Source organism: Anolis sagrei, chromosome 6 (assembly GCF_037176765.1).
Source record: "Anolis sagrei isolate rAnoSag1 chromosome 6, rAnoSag1.mat, whole genome shotgun sequence".
Taxonomy (NCBI): domain Eukaryota; kingdom Metazoa; phylum Chordata; class Lepidosauria; order Squamata; family Dactyloidae; genus Anolis; species Anolis sagrei.
In genome coordinates this window covers 15606970-15622136 of record NC_090026.1, presented here as the reverse complement: position 1 = coordinate 15622136, position 15167 = coordinate 15606970, and the positions used below count along the sequence as shown (strand labels likewise).

Below are 15167 nucleotides of genomic sequence, written 5' to 3'. Positions count from 1 at the left end.
ACTTTTTGCTGCTTCCCCACCACTTTCCCCCCATCTGTTTGATGAGGCCTCTATTCTTTCTCCTTGAAAACTTGGAATATAATGATTTCAAAATTACATGTTATGGTTTCTAGTAATTCCCTGAATAAATGTGGACACAAACAACATAATTTTCAATCAGATGAATGAAAGAAGGTCACATACACCACTCTCTGGATATATGTAGCTGTCAAAGTTGCCCCGTGCAGTTGCTGAACTGGTCTAAGCAAATCATCAGGATTTCTGACTCTCTGGAATTCAAGGAAGTCAAACTCTTCTCGATACGAACGTGAGTACTGAGACAAGGCAAACTAAAATGAGAAAGAGAGACACATCTGTATAGAAACTGTAAATCTGGCATAAAGTTCCCTTACTGTGTATTACTATCATCATGGCACACAGGGAAAGGCTTGATAAGGCACTAAAAGTGCACTTTGTTGACCATCCAAAATCCTATTAAGATCACTGATTTGGCTTTTCATATTCCTGCACATTCTCCACTCTCGAATTGGTCATTGACGGTAATAAAGTGAACGTGAACTTGACGTTCTCCACTATTTGATTAGGTAAAATAACAAAAGAAGTCATGATATCAAGACAAATCTTTTGTACCAAAACCCTACAAATTTACTCCCATGGATGCCCTAATCTCTATCCTTTAGTTACCTGGGTATTGCTATTTTGGAAACGCTTCATGATCATAGTTATAAATGTCTTCATCTGTGGAAACTCATGGCGTTGAATACTTCCTGAACCGTCCATCAGGAAAACTATGTCTGTGAGCTGCTTTGGACAATCTAGGGATTAAACACAAACTGAGAAAAATTAGAACTTTGAGATAAATGAACATATTTTGTGGCAATCTGTAATATATCCCTGTTTATTCAATATAAGCCATCCTTCAGGTTTCCCAGTATACATTTATGAAGGAGACACAGTGTGGACAACCTTTTTATTGGACCCACACTGCTTTGCAATATGTTGCCCTTCTTTCCAAGTACATAATATTAGATCTGTGTTGTAAACTTTTTGGAAAAAACCCCTACTGTATGTATGCACAGGACATATATTTCCAATGTGTATACATGCTAATGTTTGGGGATACATATCAATGTAGATGCCCATTCATGTAGACCTCAGATGCTTCCCCAAATTTGCCCACTTTGTGACTGCTGGCATCTGAGTTTCATTTCCCCATATCTTGATTTTACCTGGCAGACTCTCAGGAAAGCGCTTCACCTCTGCCAAATTCTGATCAAGGAGAAAGCAATAGCCCTTGAGGTATATATTTTCACCACAAGTCTGCTGCACGGTGGGACCACACACCTATGGAGCCAGGAGATGGTGGTTAGGCACAAAGTTATGGTTATCAACAATTAATACGTTAATACATTCTTTAAAAATAATGTGATTAATAATGTGTATTAATGTTATCTGGCCACAATGGTCCACACTCTTGTTACATCTCGGATAGATTACTGCAATGCACTCTATGTGGGGTTGCCTTTGAAGACTGTTCAGAAACTCCAACTAGTCCAATGGGCAGCAGCTAGATTACTCATGGGAGCATCATACAGGGAGCATGCCACCCCCCTGTTATGTCAGCTTCATTGGCTACCGGTCCAGTTCTGTGCACAATTCAAAGTGATGGTCTTGACCTATAAAACCCTATATGGTTCTGGCCCAGCATACCTGTCTGAACGTATCTCCCTCTACATCCCATCTTGAAGTTTAAGATCCTCTGGGGAGGCCCTGCTCTCGGTCCCACCTCTGTTGCAAATGCGCTTGGTGGGGATGAGGGACAGGGCCTTCTCAGTTGTGGCCCCCCTCCTGTAGAATTCGCTCCCCAGTGAAATTAAGTTATCCACATCTCTCCTTTCCTTTGGAAAGAAGTTAAAAACGTCATTGTGGGACCAGCCCTTCAGGTAACACACTGACAATGACAATGGTAATGATGACAATTCTCAATGGAAATGGACTATGGACAAGCTTCTGAGTCTGGTCACAGAATTTGGCTTAGATTAAGCCACCAGGCTGAAATGTTTTGAACAGTTTTAAATTGAATTGATTTAATGTTTTATTTATGTGTAATTACTGTGTTTTATTATGTGTATATAGGGGCATCGAATCATTACCAGCTGTAAGCTGCCCTGAGTGGGGGTTGAGAAGGGCAGGGTATAAATATTTGAAATAATAAAAATAAAATTAATAATAATAATAATAATAAAAATATTCAAATATGTCTCAATACACCAGTTACACAGCCCCACCCCAAAATCTTGGCGTCTTGGTTTCTAGGCCTGTTCCTGGGTTTATTTAGGCCGCTGATTCAGAAAATTGCATTAGATAGACCACATGTGCTTTAGTTTCTTTTCTTTTTAAAAAAACTTTTTAAAAAATCGAGAAGTGCAACACATTACAAAACAAGTCGCCTTTTAAACACTGTAATTTGTAAAATCAGTAGGTTACTTTTTTTAACTCTTTAACAATAGATACATAGTATTTTTAAAAAGTAACTTTCCAGTCTCTGGGAAAGTTCAGCCGGGATACCCTGTAGAAGGGTAAGCAATACTTGCAGAAACATTTAAAAGATGCATACATATTATTATTATTTTTATAAAAGAGCAGAAGTCGAGGCTGCATCTACACTGGAGTATTGATGTGGTTTGATTCCACTTTAAATACCATGACACATAGCTATGGAATCATGGGAGTTGTAGTTTGACATTGTTTTGAGTCTTCTCTGCCAAAGTGCTAGTACTTCAAACTACAACTCTGCCAAGGAAATTTGTTACAGAAGCAAGGCTAGAATTACTGGACCCTAATGTTATGATCCTTGGATATAAAGTACAGTAGAGTCTCGCTTATCCAACATAAATGGGCCAGCAGAATGTTGGATAAGCGAAAAATGTTGGATAATAAGGAGGGATAATACAGAACGTTGGATGAGCAAAGATTGGATAAGCGACACTCTACTGTAGTACTCTTCAAGAAATGAGAAGGTGTGTTTTAAAGACCTCCTTTGAGTTTCAGCACTTACCAGCAACTGAGAACCTTGAGCGGAGAGAGACAAGCTGAGAGACATGTTCACTGCATCAGCAGGTCCTGGAGGGAAAAGAAACACATATAGACTATTTATTTATTTTAAAGGAAGCATTAATAATAATAATAATAATAATAATAATAACAACAACAACACTTTATTTGTACCCTGCTACCATCTCCCCGGGGACTCGGTGTGGCTTACATGAGGCTGAGCCCAAACACAACAATACAAGCAATAATAACAACAGTACAAGCAATTAAAAAACTTATCCTACATTTTGGGCTTTTTTTCGTGTCAGAAGCGAGTTGAGAAACTGCAAGTCGCTTCTGGTGTGAGAGAATTGGTCGTCTGCAAGGACATTGCCCAGAGGATGCCCAGATGTTTTAATGTTTTACCATCCTTGTGGGAGTCTTCTCTCATGTCTCCACATAGGGAGCTGGAGCTGACAGAGGGAGCTCATCCATGCTCTTCCTGGATTCGAACCTACTGCACCACCGGGGGCTAACATCCTACAAACATTTCCCTCTCTTGCTCTATTCTTAATGCCAGGGTATGTCCCTTTAACAAAAATATGCAATTATACCACTTCACTCATATAGATAATTATTGCGTGTCCAGAGAACGTCATTTTCTCCCTGTAAGCCTTTTGTCTTTTCTCATGGCTTATTTCAACCTTTCTTTAAGAAGAGAAGGATGAGGAAGAGGAGAAGGAATAGTTGCACATTCTCTATCTGTTTTTTAGACTCTTCAGGATAAAATATGGGTGCAACCCTATTGCAGAAATAATGTAGTTGTTACCACTTTATGTGCATCTAACACCAAGCCTACATGGCTTGTAGTCCTCAGGTGTTTTGGACTTCCACTCCCAGAATTCTTGACCATTGGGAAAACTGGCTTGGGCTTCTGGAAGTCCCAAACACCAGGAGGGCCACATGTTGTGCAAGCCTGATCTACACTTTAGAATGAACACAGTTTTGCACGACTTTAACAGCTGTGGCTCAGTGCTATGGAATCATGAGAAGATTATATCCCAGGATTCCATAGCATTGAGCCTGGGTAGTGAATGTAGTGTCAAACTCCATTAATTCTACAGTCCAGACTAGGCATGGGCAAACTTTGGCCTCCAGGTGTTTTGGACTTTAACTCCCACAATTCCCGACTATTGGGCAAGCTGGCTAGGGCTTCTGCAAGTTGGAGTCCCAAACACCTGGAGGGCCACAGGTTATGCAAGGCTGATCTACACTATAGAAAGAACATAGTTTTGCACGACTTTTAACAGCCGTGGCTCAATGCTATGGAATCATGAGAGGATTATATCCCAGGATTACATAGCATTGAGTTTGAGTAGTTAAAGTAGTATCAAACGCCATTAATTCTAGTCTAGACCAGGCTTTGGCAAATTTCGGCCCTCCAGGTGTTTTGGACTTCAACTTGCACAATTCCTAGCAGCCAATAGGCTGTTAGGAATTGTGGGAGTTGAAGTCCATAACACCCAGAGGGAAAAAATTTGCCCATGCCTGGTCTAGATGCACCTTTTAACTGTCATGGCTCAATGCTATGGGATCTTGGGATATGTAGACTGGTGAGGTCCCAGAACTCTTTGACAGAGAAAGCTAAACACTTTGTAAAACTACAACACATAGTAGCAATTTTGGGTCTTACACAACAGATGGTTCAGTTGCAACATTGAAGAGTCTCTGATATTGTGAGCTTAAGAAATCAACCTAATGTTCCAGCTCTGGGTGCCTTCCCTCTATTGCAACTTGTTCAGAAAAGAGACTAATCTAAGCCAAGCACTTACTTACTTTGCAAAACAACATCCTCGCATCTGCCAGTTTTGCTTGGTATTGTTTGACATTTATACAGCTTTCCTGTTTCATTCACATCCCCATGCTGGAGTGGGGCACCAACAAGCACCCTATAAGAATGGTCACAATTGAAGGAAAATTAGTAGGAAAATTATACATAAATCTTTGGAAACCCACTTTTTGCACTACAGCTCTCAGACATCCTCAGGCTCAAGATGGGAGGTTTCCACATTTGCAAGTTTGGTAGACTTTGGCAAATTTGATTATTCACGGATTTGATCAAAATGTTCTCTCTGAGAATCTCTTGATCCTCTAGTACTGTGTTTCCCAAACTCTGCTCCTCCAGGTGTTTTGGACTTTAGCTCCCAGATATCCGAGTTAGTTTACCAGCTGTTAGGAATTGTGGGAGCTGGAGTCCAAAATATCTGGAGGAGAAGAGTTTGAGAAATATTGCTCTAGTGCCATGGTTCTCAACCTGTGGGTCCCCAGATGTTTTGGCCTTCAACTCCCAGAAATCCTAGCAGCTCGTAAACTGGCTCGGATTTCTGGGAGTTGTGGGACCCACACGTTGAGAACCACTTCTCTAGTGTAACTCTATGGCCAACTTACACCAGAAGGTGATTATAGAGCCACGCTAGAAGATCTAGAGCAGGGGTGTCAAACTCATTTTCACTGAGGGCCACATCAGCCTATTGGTTGCCTTTTAAGGGCTGTTGAATCCACAGATAGAGAATCCATGAAAACAGAGGGCCAGTTCTAATTGCTTTACATAGTTGTGCTATTGCACGCTTGGCCTGTACATAAGACTGTAGACAGGACATAAATTCTGTGTGCCCAACAGGACGCCGGGGCTGCCTCAAATTAAAGGCCTTTGGATTTCCTTACACAAAGTTCTGTAGAGGTTTAAAGTAAGTCCAACAAAGTTCTTTATTAATGCAAACAAACAGGTACTTTAAGACTTTCTTAACAGTCTATTGGCTCTCTCTCAATCTTGTACACAGGGAACAGGCACTGTCTTCATAAACTGTACATTAACTAATGGGGAAATCCTTAACTTCTAATCTGGGCAGTCTGTCTTTGCCTCTGTTGGCGTGGAGCCCCTGCACCCGGTACCAACTGCTTCTGGCTTCCGCGAGAGACTCTTACCAAGCAGAGCTTTGTAGACTTCCAGGGGAAAAGGAGTTCAGGTTTTGGTAATGGCTGACTGAAGTCCCTCAGCAAAGGAACTGTAGGGTGTATATCTCCCCGGCCAAGCCGTAGAAGATGAAGCTTTCTACAGGAGCGCTTGGTATTATGTCCTGCACGAAAGGCTTCTCTGTGTGGACTGAACCCAAACTGGCTCCTATTCCCTCCAAAAACCTAAAAGGGGGCAGGACCAGGGAACCTAACTATAATTGACAGGTGGCTTACCCTATGATTGCAGCCAAAAGAAGCCACCTATCTGCAGAGTCCCTGAAACTTAGGACTACAACAAACATTCAGTGCAAAGCAAACAAAATTGGAGCTCCTGGTACAGCTGTACCTGCACAATAGTGTTCAGTGCTTTTTAGTTTTTACCCAGTTTGGAGGCCCAGATATTACTGAATGACAACTCCCATCACTTTTTGTTATCTGCCATGGGGACTGGGGACAATGGGAATTACAGCCAACAGCACTTGTGGCTCTGGGGTTGAGGAAAGATTAAAGGCATTTTAAAGCCAGACATCATATCCACAAGCCTTGTATCCAAGTTCAAACCCCACTCTCCTGACTAAACAGAACAAACTGCAGTTTTCCAGATGTTACTACATCATGACTCCCATCAACTCTAGTCATGATGTCTACGAGGAGTTGTAGTCCAGCACCTGAAGGGCCACATACAATGACATAGCAGGCTGGATTTGAGTTGTGAGTCTTGAATATGACATGTGTGACCTAGAGATAACTAGAAAGAACACCACTCTAGATCCCCCACTGAAATCTGTGGTCACAGATCCATGCAGAAGAACCTAGAGATTCCTAGATAAGTGTTCTCTAAGATTTTTTAAAAAAGCAATGTTTATATTTAGTTTTCACTTTCTTAGATGTCTTTTGATCCTAAATATAGCAAATGTGGAGAGCTGATTATATAATATTTCCAAATTCTTGGAATATATAGAGTCAGGATGACAAACAAACATCTCTCAATAGATTTGGATTTCACTGTATTTCCATACCCAGCATTTGCTCCACTTCCAAACTGCACAACGCTCTGCCCAAAGCCCTTGGCGTTCTCTCGGAAGATGATGGGATTTTCTGTATCCAAACTGAATCCATGGCACGGTGTTAACACTGAAGAATGATAAACAAACTGATTCACACTTTTCATTCAGTAAGGGCCCTTCCTCACAGACCTATATCCCAGGATATCATGGCAAAAAATCCCACATTGTCTGAGTGTAGACTCAGATAACCCAGGGCCCTTCCACACAACCCTATATCCCAGAGTATCAAGGCAGAAAATCCCACAATATCTGCTTTGAACTGGGTTATCTGAGTTCACACTCAGATAATGTGGGATTTCCTGCCTTGATATTCTGTGTTATTGGGCTGTGTGGAAAGGCACCAAGACCAAGCAACAATAGAATAGTTTGGGAGTTGAAACTTATCAGATGAGGAGGAATCTATCCTTGTGGAGAAAGCATAATTCATTGGGATCCCTTCTACATTGCCATATAATTCAGATTTTCAAATCAGAAAATCCACATTATCTGCATTGAACTGGATTATATGAGTCTACACTGCCATATAATCCAGTTCAAAGCAGATAATCTTGATTTTTTATGGCAGTGTAGAAGGGGCCTGAGAGAACTGTAGTTTCAACTGCTAAATGCAACAGATCCAATCCCAGGAAATTCCAAAAAAAGTTGAATTTGTGTTCCATTTTGCAGTTTTTCTGTAGTTCTCCTTCTCGTTTTATAGGAGCCTTCCAGACAAGGCATAAAATGCGGGCCTGGTTGGACTCGTTTTTACCCGCAATAAATTGCTGTCTGGAAGCACCCACAGTCACAATGTCTATGAGTGTACAGAAGTGTTTATAATAATATGCTTATAACTGTATTTATGTTTGAATTGGTTGCCCTAAGGCTGGAGCGGCCTAGCTGTGAGAAATGTGTTACCATGGAAACGAGGCAGAAGAGGAGGTGGGAGGAGCTTAGAGAGTGAAGGTTTAAAAAAGTGACAGTTAGGTTCAGTCAGGGGGGAAGACTCTGAGAGAGCAGCAGAGTCAGGTTTTAGTGTTCGTGAATAGTAGAGATTTCTTCAGCTAGGAATGCTGAAGGGGAAAACCTTGTTAGTTGCTTTAGTTAGAAAGAACTAACAGAGGCTTGCTAGGATCGCTAGTCGGAGGAAGACTGGAGATCTGTGATTTGATCAAGTATAGATCAAACAGAAAGACTATTCATTGCAGGGAACACTGGTTAATAAAGTGCTTCACCACAGCAAGAGTTCATAAGTTGTAACATCGAAAGTCTGAATTGTATCGCAACCAAGTTACATGTAACCATCAAGTATTTGCCAAGCTTAACATCTTCATACTACAACCATACACTTTGTTTAAAAATAAACTTGTTCTCTTTGGTTTTTAAAACTGCCTCATCTCCATTAATTCTACGTTCGGTGCACCCACTCTACCAAAATTACCTCACAACACAAACAGAGCCTTAATACCAGAGCCTTTTACAAATCAGTGGCTCCTCTCTCCTAAACCTAGGCGCTTCCTCACTAGTTGGTAGCGTCTCTCTACAATTGGGTGGCAGCTTCATTACCATTAGCGGAGGTTCTTTACAATGAGGAATATAGGAATTGTATTCCAGCATCTGGAGGACCACATAAAATGACATGGCGGACCGGATTCAAGAAGCACATTACAGAATCACTCACCAGGAGACCTAAAGAAACTTTTCATATTTGTAAACAAAGCTCACATTTGTAAAGAAAATTCACATCATTCCTAATTGTGAAGATAATGCAATTTTTGCGCAGCAGGAAAGTCAACCACAAGGAGTTTCATGTTTCTCATCAGAACTGAAATTCAGTGAAGGGAAGTCTTCACCTGTTGAACATCTGGCTGTTATTGTTCTGTTAAATGTATTAGTTAGAAAGGTGGTACTCCATGAGGTCTGTATCATATTGAATGGGAAGTAAGTGGATCCTAAAAAAGATGCTATTGGGGGGAAATGGGGCTGAAATGATTTAGGATGCTGAAAGCATCATCCAACATTCAACTCAGGAAATGACAACATGGTCATCTTCCTGTACATTGGCTAGGCCATGACTTGCATGTTTATTTATGCTTGGTTATAGTGTAAAATAGTTGCAACAATCTTTCTTCATATCATTTCCTTGGGGTGTGGGTCCACTATGAATTCTCAAGAAGAGTTCGTTGTAAATGAACAGGAAGACATAGTGGCGGGAAAGGAAATGCCCAGGAAGTATGGAGGTTGAGATATACCCAACTCACTCTAAGGGCTGGAGGTCATGGGTCACAATAAAATTAAGAGGGAAAGCTCATTTATAAAGGAAACACAGGCAGAAAATATACTCATTGGCACATGCACCATTTGTGTATCTTTGTTTCCAACTTATGGCAACCCTAAGGGAAATCTATCAACAGGCTTTCTTGGCAAGATTTGCTCAGAGGGAGTTTTGTACTGCCATCCTCTAAGGCTGAGAGGTTGTGACTTTCCTGAGGCATCCAGAGAGTTTCCACGACTAAGCAGGGATTTGTACTCTGGTCTCCCTGAGTTCTATTTTCACACATAGTTCAAAAGGTCCAGCTTGCGACACCATACATATCAAACAGGATGCCATTCATCCTTTTAGAAGTGTATCTTTGGTTCACATCCCTACTATTGATAAGTGCCCTGCCACACACACTGCTTAAGCTGGGATGCTGTGAGTTTTCTAGGCTGTATGGCCATGTTCCAATAGCATGAATGTTGCAATTGGCAACCTTGATTAGCATTTAATGGCCTTGCAACTTCAAAGCCTGGCTGATTGCTGCCTGGGGGAATACTTTGTTGGGAGGTGTCAGTGCTGCCTCTGGAAAATCCTGCAAATCTCTTGGGAAGACAGGCGGACAAACATCAGCATGCTGGAAGAAGCGAAGACTACCAGCACTGAAGCGATGGTCCTCTCCCATCCACTCCACTGGACCGGCCACGTTGTCCGGATGCCCGACCACTATCTCCCAGTTGCTCTATTCTGAATTCAAGAACAGAAAATGGAATGTTGGAGGACAGGAAAAGTGATTTAAAGATGGGCTCGAAGCCAACCTTAAAAACTCTGGTATAGACACTGAGAACTGGGAAGCCCTGGCGCTTGAGTGCTCCAGTTGGCGGTCAGCTGTGACCAGCAGTGCTGCAGAATTTGAAGAGGCACGAATGGAGGGCAAAAGAGAGAAACGTGCCAAGAGGAAGGCGTGTCAAGCCAACCCCGACTTGGGACTGCCTTCCACCTGGAAACCGATGCTCTCACTGTGGGAGAAGATGCAGATCAAGAATAGGGCTCCACAGCCACCTACGGATCCACCCCCAGGATACCACTCTTGGAGGACCATCATCCTCGGACGATGAGGGATCGCCTAAGTAAGTAGGAAAAAAGAACTCTTGTCTGTTGGAAGCAAGTGTGAATGTTGCAGTTGGCCAGCTTGATTAGCATTGAATAGCCTGGCAGCTTCAAACCCTGCCTGCTTCGTGGCTAGGGGAATCCTTTGTTGGAAGGTGTTAGCTGGCCCTGATTGTTTCTTGCCTGACATTCCCCTGCTGTTTGAGTGTTGCTCTTTATTTACTATCCTAACTTTAGAGTTTTTAAAAATACTGGTAGCCAGTTTTTGTTCATTTTCATTGTTTCTTCCTTTCTATTGACATTCCCAAATGCTTGTGGATTTCAATGGCTTCTCTATGTAGTCTGATATGGTGGTTGTTAGAGTGGTCCAGCATTTCTGTGTTCTCAAATAATATGCTGTGTCCAGTAAATAAATAAAGACACCAGCAACATTCGTACCTGCCTCAAACAGACAAGAGTTCTTTCTCCCACCCTGGACTTCCACAGATATATAAACCCCACTTGTCTAGTTTCCAACCGACTCCTCAATCTCTGAGGATGCCTGCCATAGATGTGGGCCAAACGTCAGGGGAGAATGCTTCTGGAACATGGCCATTCAGCCTGGAAAACTCACAGCAACCTAGTGATTCTGGCCATGAAAGCCTGCAACAACACATTGCTTAAACTGCCAGTGCTTTAATTGATTAATCTGCTGGTCAAAGCTGGACACTTTCATTTTGCAGTAAAAATATCCACCACAAATGTGTTGTATTTTTTAAAAAGGGTTAAATTTGCCATGTGTATCTCATAAATGCTGCTGCTTGTGCCCTAGACTACTGTACTGTATTTATGCAAAACACAACAGTATCATTTCCATTATTCACATTCTATGCATTACTTAGGTACAGATGCTGCAAAATTCTTCAAGTTGACTCTTTTTCATAACAGAACCTAAATGGATGTCTCTGAGGTCTATCCTACTGGGCTTCTTTTAACAGAGAAGGTGTGAATGTTTATAATAATCTTTATTTGTACCCCGCTACCATCTCAAAGAGACTTGGGGTGGCTCATAGTAGAAGAAGAAGAAGAAGAAGAAGAAGAAGAAGAAGAAGAAGAAGAAGAAGAAGAGGAGGAGGAGGAGGAGGAAGAGGAGGAGGGGGGGGCTCTCAATGGACAGTTCCTGGGGAAAATTGAGAGCCAAACTGACAAAGAAAAAACATGGCTGTGGCTCACAAATGGAACTTTGAAAAAGGAGATGGAGGGCCTCATTCTGGCAGCCCAAGAACAAGCCATTAGAACAAATGCCATCAAAACCAGAATGGAAAAGTCGACGACAGATCCCAAATGTAGACTCCGCAAGGAAGCAGATGACACAATAGATCACACCCTCAGCTGCTGCAAGAAGATTGCATAGACAGACTACAAGCAGAGGTACAACACCATTGCTCAGATCATTCATTGGAACTTGTGCCACAAATACCATCTGCCTGCAACAAAGAACTGGTGGGATCACAAACTTGAAAAAGTTACACAAAATGAATGTGTCAGACTACTCTGGGACTTCCGAATTCAGACTGACAGAGTTTTGGAGCACAATACTCCTGACCTCACGATCGTGTTAAAAAACAAAGTATGGATCGTCAACGTTGCAATCCCAGGTGACAGCAGAATTGAAGAGAAACAACTGGAAAAGCTGACACGATATGAGGAATTAAAGATCGAACTGCAAAGGTTCTGGCTCAAGCCAGTAAAGGTGGTCCCAGTGGTGATCAGCACACTGGGTGCAGTGCCTAAAGACCTTGGCCTGCACTTAAACATAATTGGCACTGACAAAATTACCATCTGCCAGCTGCAGAAGGCCACCTTACTGGGATCTGCACGCATTATTTGCCGATACATCACACAGTCCTAGATACTTGGGAAGTGTCCGACGTGTGATCCAGTACAACAGCCAGCAGAGTGATTTTGTCTGCTGTGGACTCATCTTGTTGTGTTTCAAATAATAATAATAATAAACTGTATTTATACTCTGCACCATCTCCCTGAAGGGACTCAGGGCAGTTAACATGAGGCCAAGCACGAGTAATTAAAATAAGGCAAAATAAAATACATACAACAGCAACAATATCAAATAAAATGCTTAACAATAACAAAGCAATACAATAAAATAATGACAATAACAAATGCAAAGGGTAAAATTATAAAACCCCTGGGTGAGATAGATAAGTAGAATGCTGTGTCTAGTGGAAGACTCGGGTGAGATAAACAATGAGGTTAATGTATTGTCGAAGGCTTTCATGGCTGGAATCACTAGGTTCTTGTGGGTTTTTTCGGGCTATAGAGGCATGTTCTAGAGGCATTTCTCCTGACGTTTCGCCTGCATCTATGGCAAGCATCCTCACTACCTCTGAGGGTACTTGCCATAGATGCAGGCGAAACGTCAGGAGAAATGCCTCTAGAACATGGCTCTATAGCCCGAAAAAACCCACAAGAACCTAATGAGGTTAATCTCCGCGGGGGGATGAGATAAAGTGCATCAGAAAGACAAATTTGTACTGGGGCGGGAAATGGTATCGGAATTAGTTGTTCATTCCACAAAAGCACACCGGAAAAGCCAAGTTTTTTTCACTTTTCTTAAAGGCTGCCAGGGTGGGTGCTTGCCTAATCTCCCTGGGGAGCGAGTTCCAAAGCCGAGGGGCCACAGCGGAAAAGGCTCTCTCCCTTGTCCCCACAAGTCGTGCTCGTGATGAAGGTGGGAGTGAAAGGAGGGCCCCCCCAGAGGATCGAAGAGATTGTGCAGGGTTATGATAGGAGATGCGGTCACAAAGGTAGGCAGGTCCCAAACCATTCAGGGCTTTGTAGGTGATAACGTGCACCTTGATTTGGGACCGGAAAATGAACGGCAGCCAATGGTCCTCCTTAAACTGGGGGTAGACCACTCCAAGTGTCACATGCAGGCAACAGTACATAAGTATAAATGCCATGACATAAGTATAATCAACAGCACATAGAAATCTCATTAATAGCATTATAAAAAATTGAAAATTATAAGATTCCTAAAATGCTGTGGAACCTGCCAGCCGGCTATCTGTTATAACAATCAATCAAAGTGTGGGCCAGTACTATCAATGATTCATCACATTGGCCAAGGATTACTCAAAGGCCTGTGTGAAGAGCCATGTTTTTAGACTTACCCAGAAGGCCTGAAGAGAGGGTGCTAATCTAATATCTTTAGGGAGGATATTCCAGAACCAGGGAGCCACCACCAAGAAGGCCTTCTCTCGTCCCCACCAATCACATTTGAGATAGTGGTGAGACTGAAAAGAAGGGCCTCCTGAGCAGATCTTAGTGCTTGCGCTGGTTTGTAGAAGGAGATGCCATCTCGAAGATAAGTTGGACTCAAAGCATATATCCTCCGTTATCAAAGATCAGCAAACGTGAGGTCATGTTTGAAATGAATATGAACATCTCAACGTTTGGTACACAGACATCCCTCTGTATCCACAGAATCCACATCCATGAATTCAACTGTCCATGGCTTGAAAATATCCTCTTAAAAAACAAAATCCAAAAAGTAAACCTTGATTTTACCACTGTATATAAAGAACATCATTTCAATACACTATTGCAGATAATGAGACTTGAGCCTCCACAGATTTTGGTATCCACAGAAAGTCCTGGAACCAAACCCAGGTGATAACAAGGGCCCAGTGTATATCTAACCAAACCATTGTCTTCCATTTCTTAAATGCTTGTCTTCCATTCTTAATCAACCTGCTCCATTCTAGTTGATATAGCAACTACTATTTTCTTTTCCTGCTTAGCCAGTGCTTCAAAGACCAATAAGGATGCACTTACCAATGGCACCAACACAGAGGAGCAATGAGAGACAGTCCATCCTTGGGTAAACAATGGTGATGTGCAGAAGCTTTGAGGAGGCTGGAAGGTGGTTTCCAAGGTCTTGTCAGAAGAAGAGGGTGTTAAAACCATAGTGCTGTATGTAACTAGTATGAGGTGAAGCAAGTGCCAGCAATTTTTGCAAAAGAGAGGGATATGAAACAAAGGGCCAAAGGGGAAGTTGAGTCAGGAGCAACAGCGGAAAGTGTGGGGGGAGTTGTGGTTTTGGTGCCCACAGGGAACACCCCCAAATAGATAGATTACTACTCCACTAGCTGGTTCAATAGACTAAAATAAAAGTTTCCACCTTTATGTCACAATCAACGTTGTACATTCAACGAGTGTGGTGTTGTGGAATACACCCATTGGTATCAATATAGACAAAATACAAGAGAGCAGCTCCCTGCTCCATGAAGTTTACAACCCAAAATATGGCACATGGGGAGACTGTATGTGGGAAAGAATAAACCAGGGATGAACATGCATCCAGTTCACTTAAGGCCCATCTACACAGCATTTAAAACACAGGATTACCTGAGTTAAAGGGGGTGGTTGGCTACATGACACTTGTCATGTATCATGTTCTCCAGTTGATGGTGGTTGGTGGTGGCAGGTCTAGCAGTTGGTAATGGAAGGGGTTAATATAAGTCTTAGTTCTAAAGGGCTGAGTAATCTGTAAGTAAGAGTTTATGGGTGAAAGCAATTAAGGGTGGAGGCATACAAGAGACAGCTTGCAACTAGGTATTACTGGTTCTAAGGAGCTAGCCTGGAGACTGATCTGGGGAGAAATGTATTTGTCTTATTTTGGCTGTGGATGCTGCTGGCTCCCCAGC

At 42.2% G+C, this 15167-nt stretch overlaps 1 protein-coding gene across 1 annotated transcript in view; it reads right to left on the bottom strand.

Annotated features, from left to right (window-relative positions):
* LOC132777755 (integrin alpha-M-like) overlaps window positions 1–14479 on the bottom strand; it is a 43902-nt gene extending 29423 nt beyond the window's left edge. Inside the window, exons 1-7 of the mRNA XM_060780197.2 lie at window positions 14296–14479; window positions 7068–7182; window positions 4870–4982; window positions 3059–3123; window positions 1230–1344; window positions 685–815; window positions 184–329 (exon numbers count right to left, since the gene is read on the bottom strand). Coding sequence (XP_060636180.2) covers window positions 184–329; window positions 685–815; window positions 1230–1344; window positions 3059–3123; window positions 4870–4982; window positions 7068–7182; window positions 14296–14335 — 725 coding nt within the window. The 5' untranslated portion in view covers window positions 14336–14479. The remainder of the gene's footprint in view (window positions 1–183; window positions 330–684; window positions 816–1229; window positions 1345–3058; window positions 3124–4869; window positions 4983–7067; window positions 7183–14295) is intronic.
* Window positions 14480–15167: the final 688 nt, after the last annotated feature.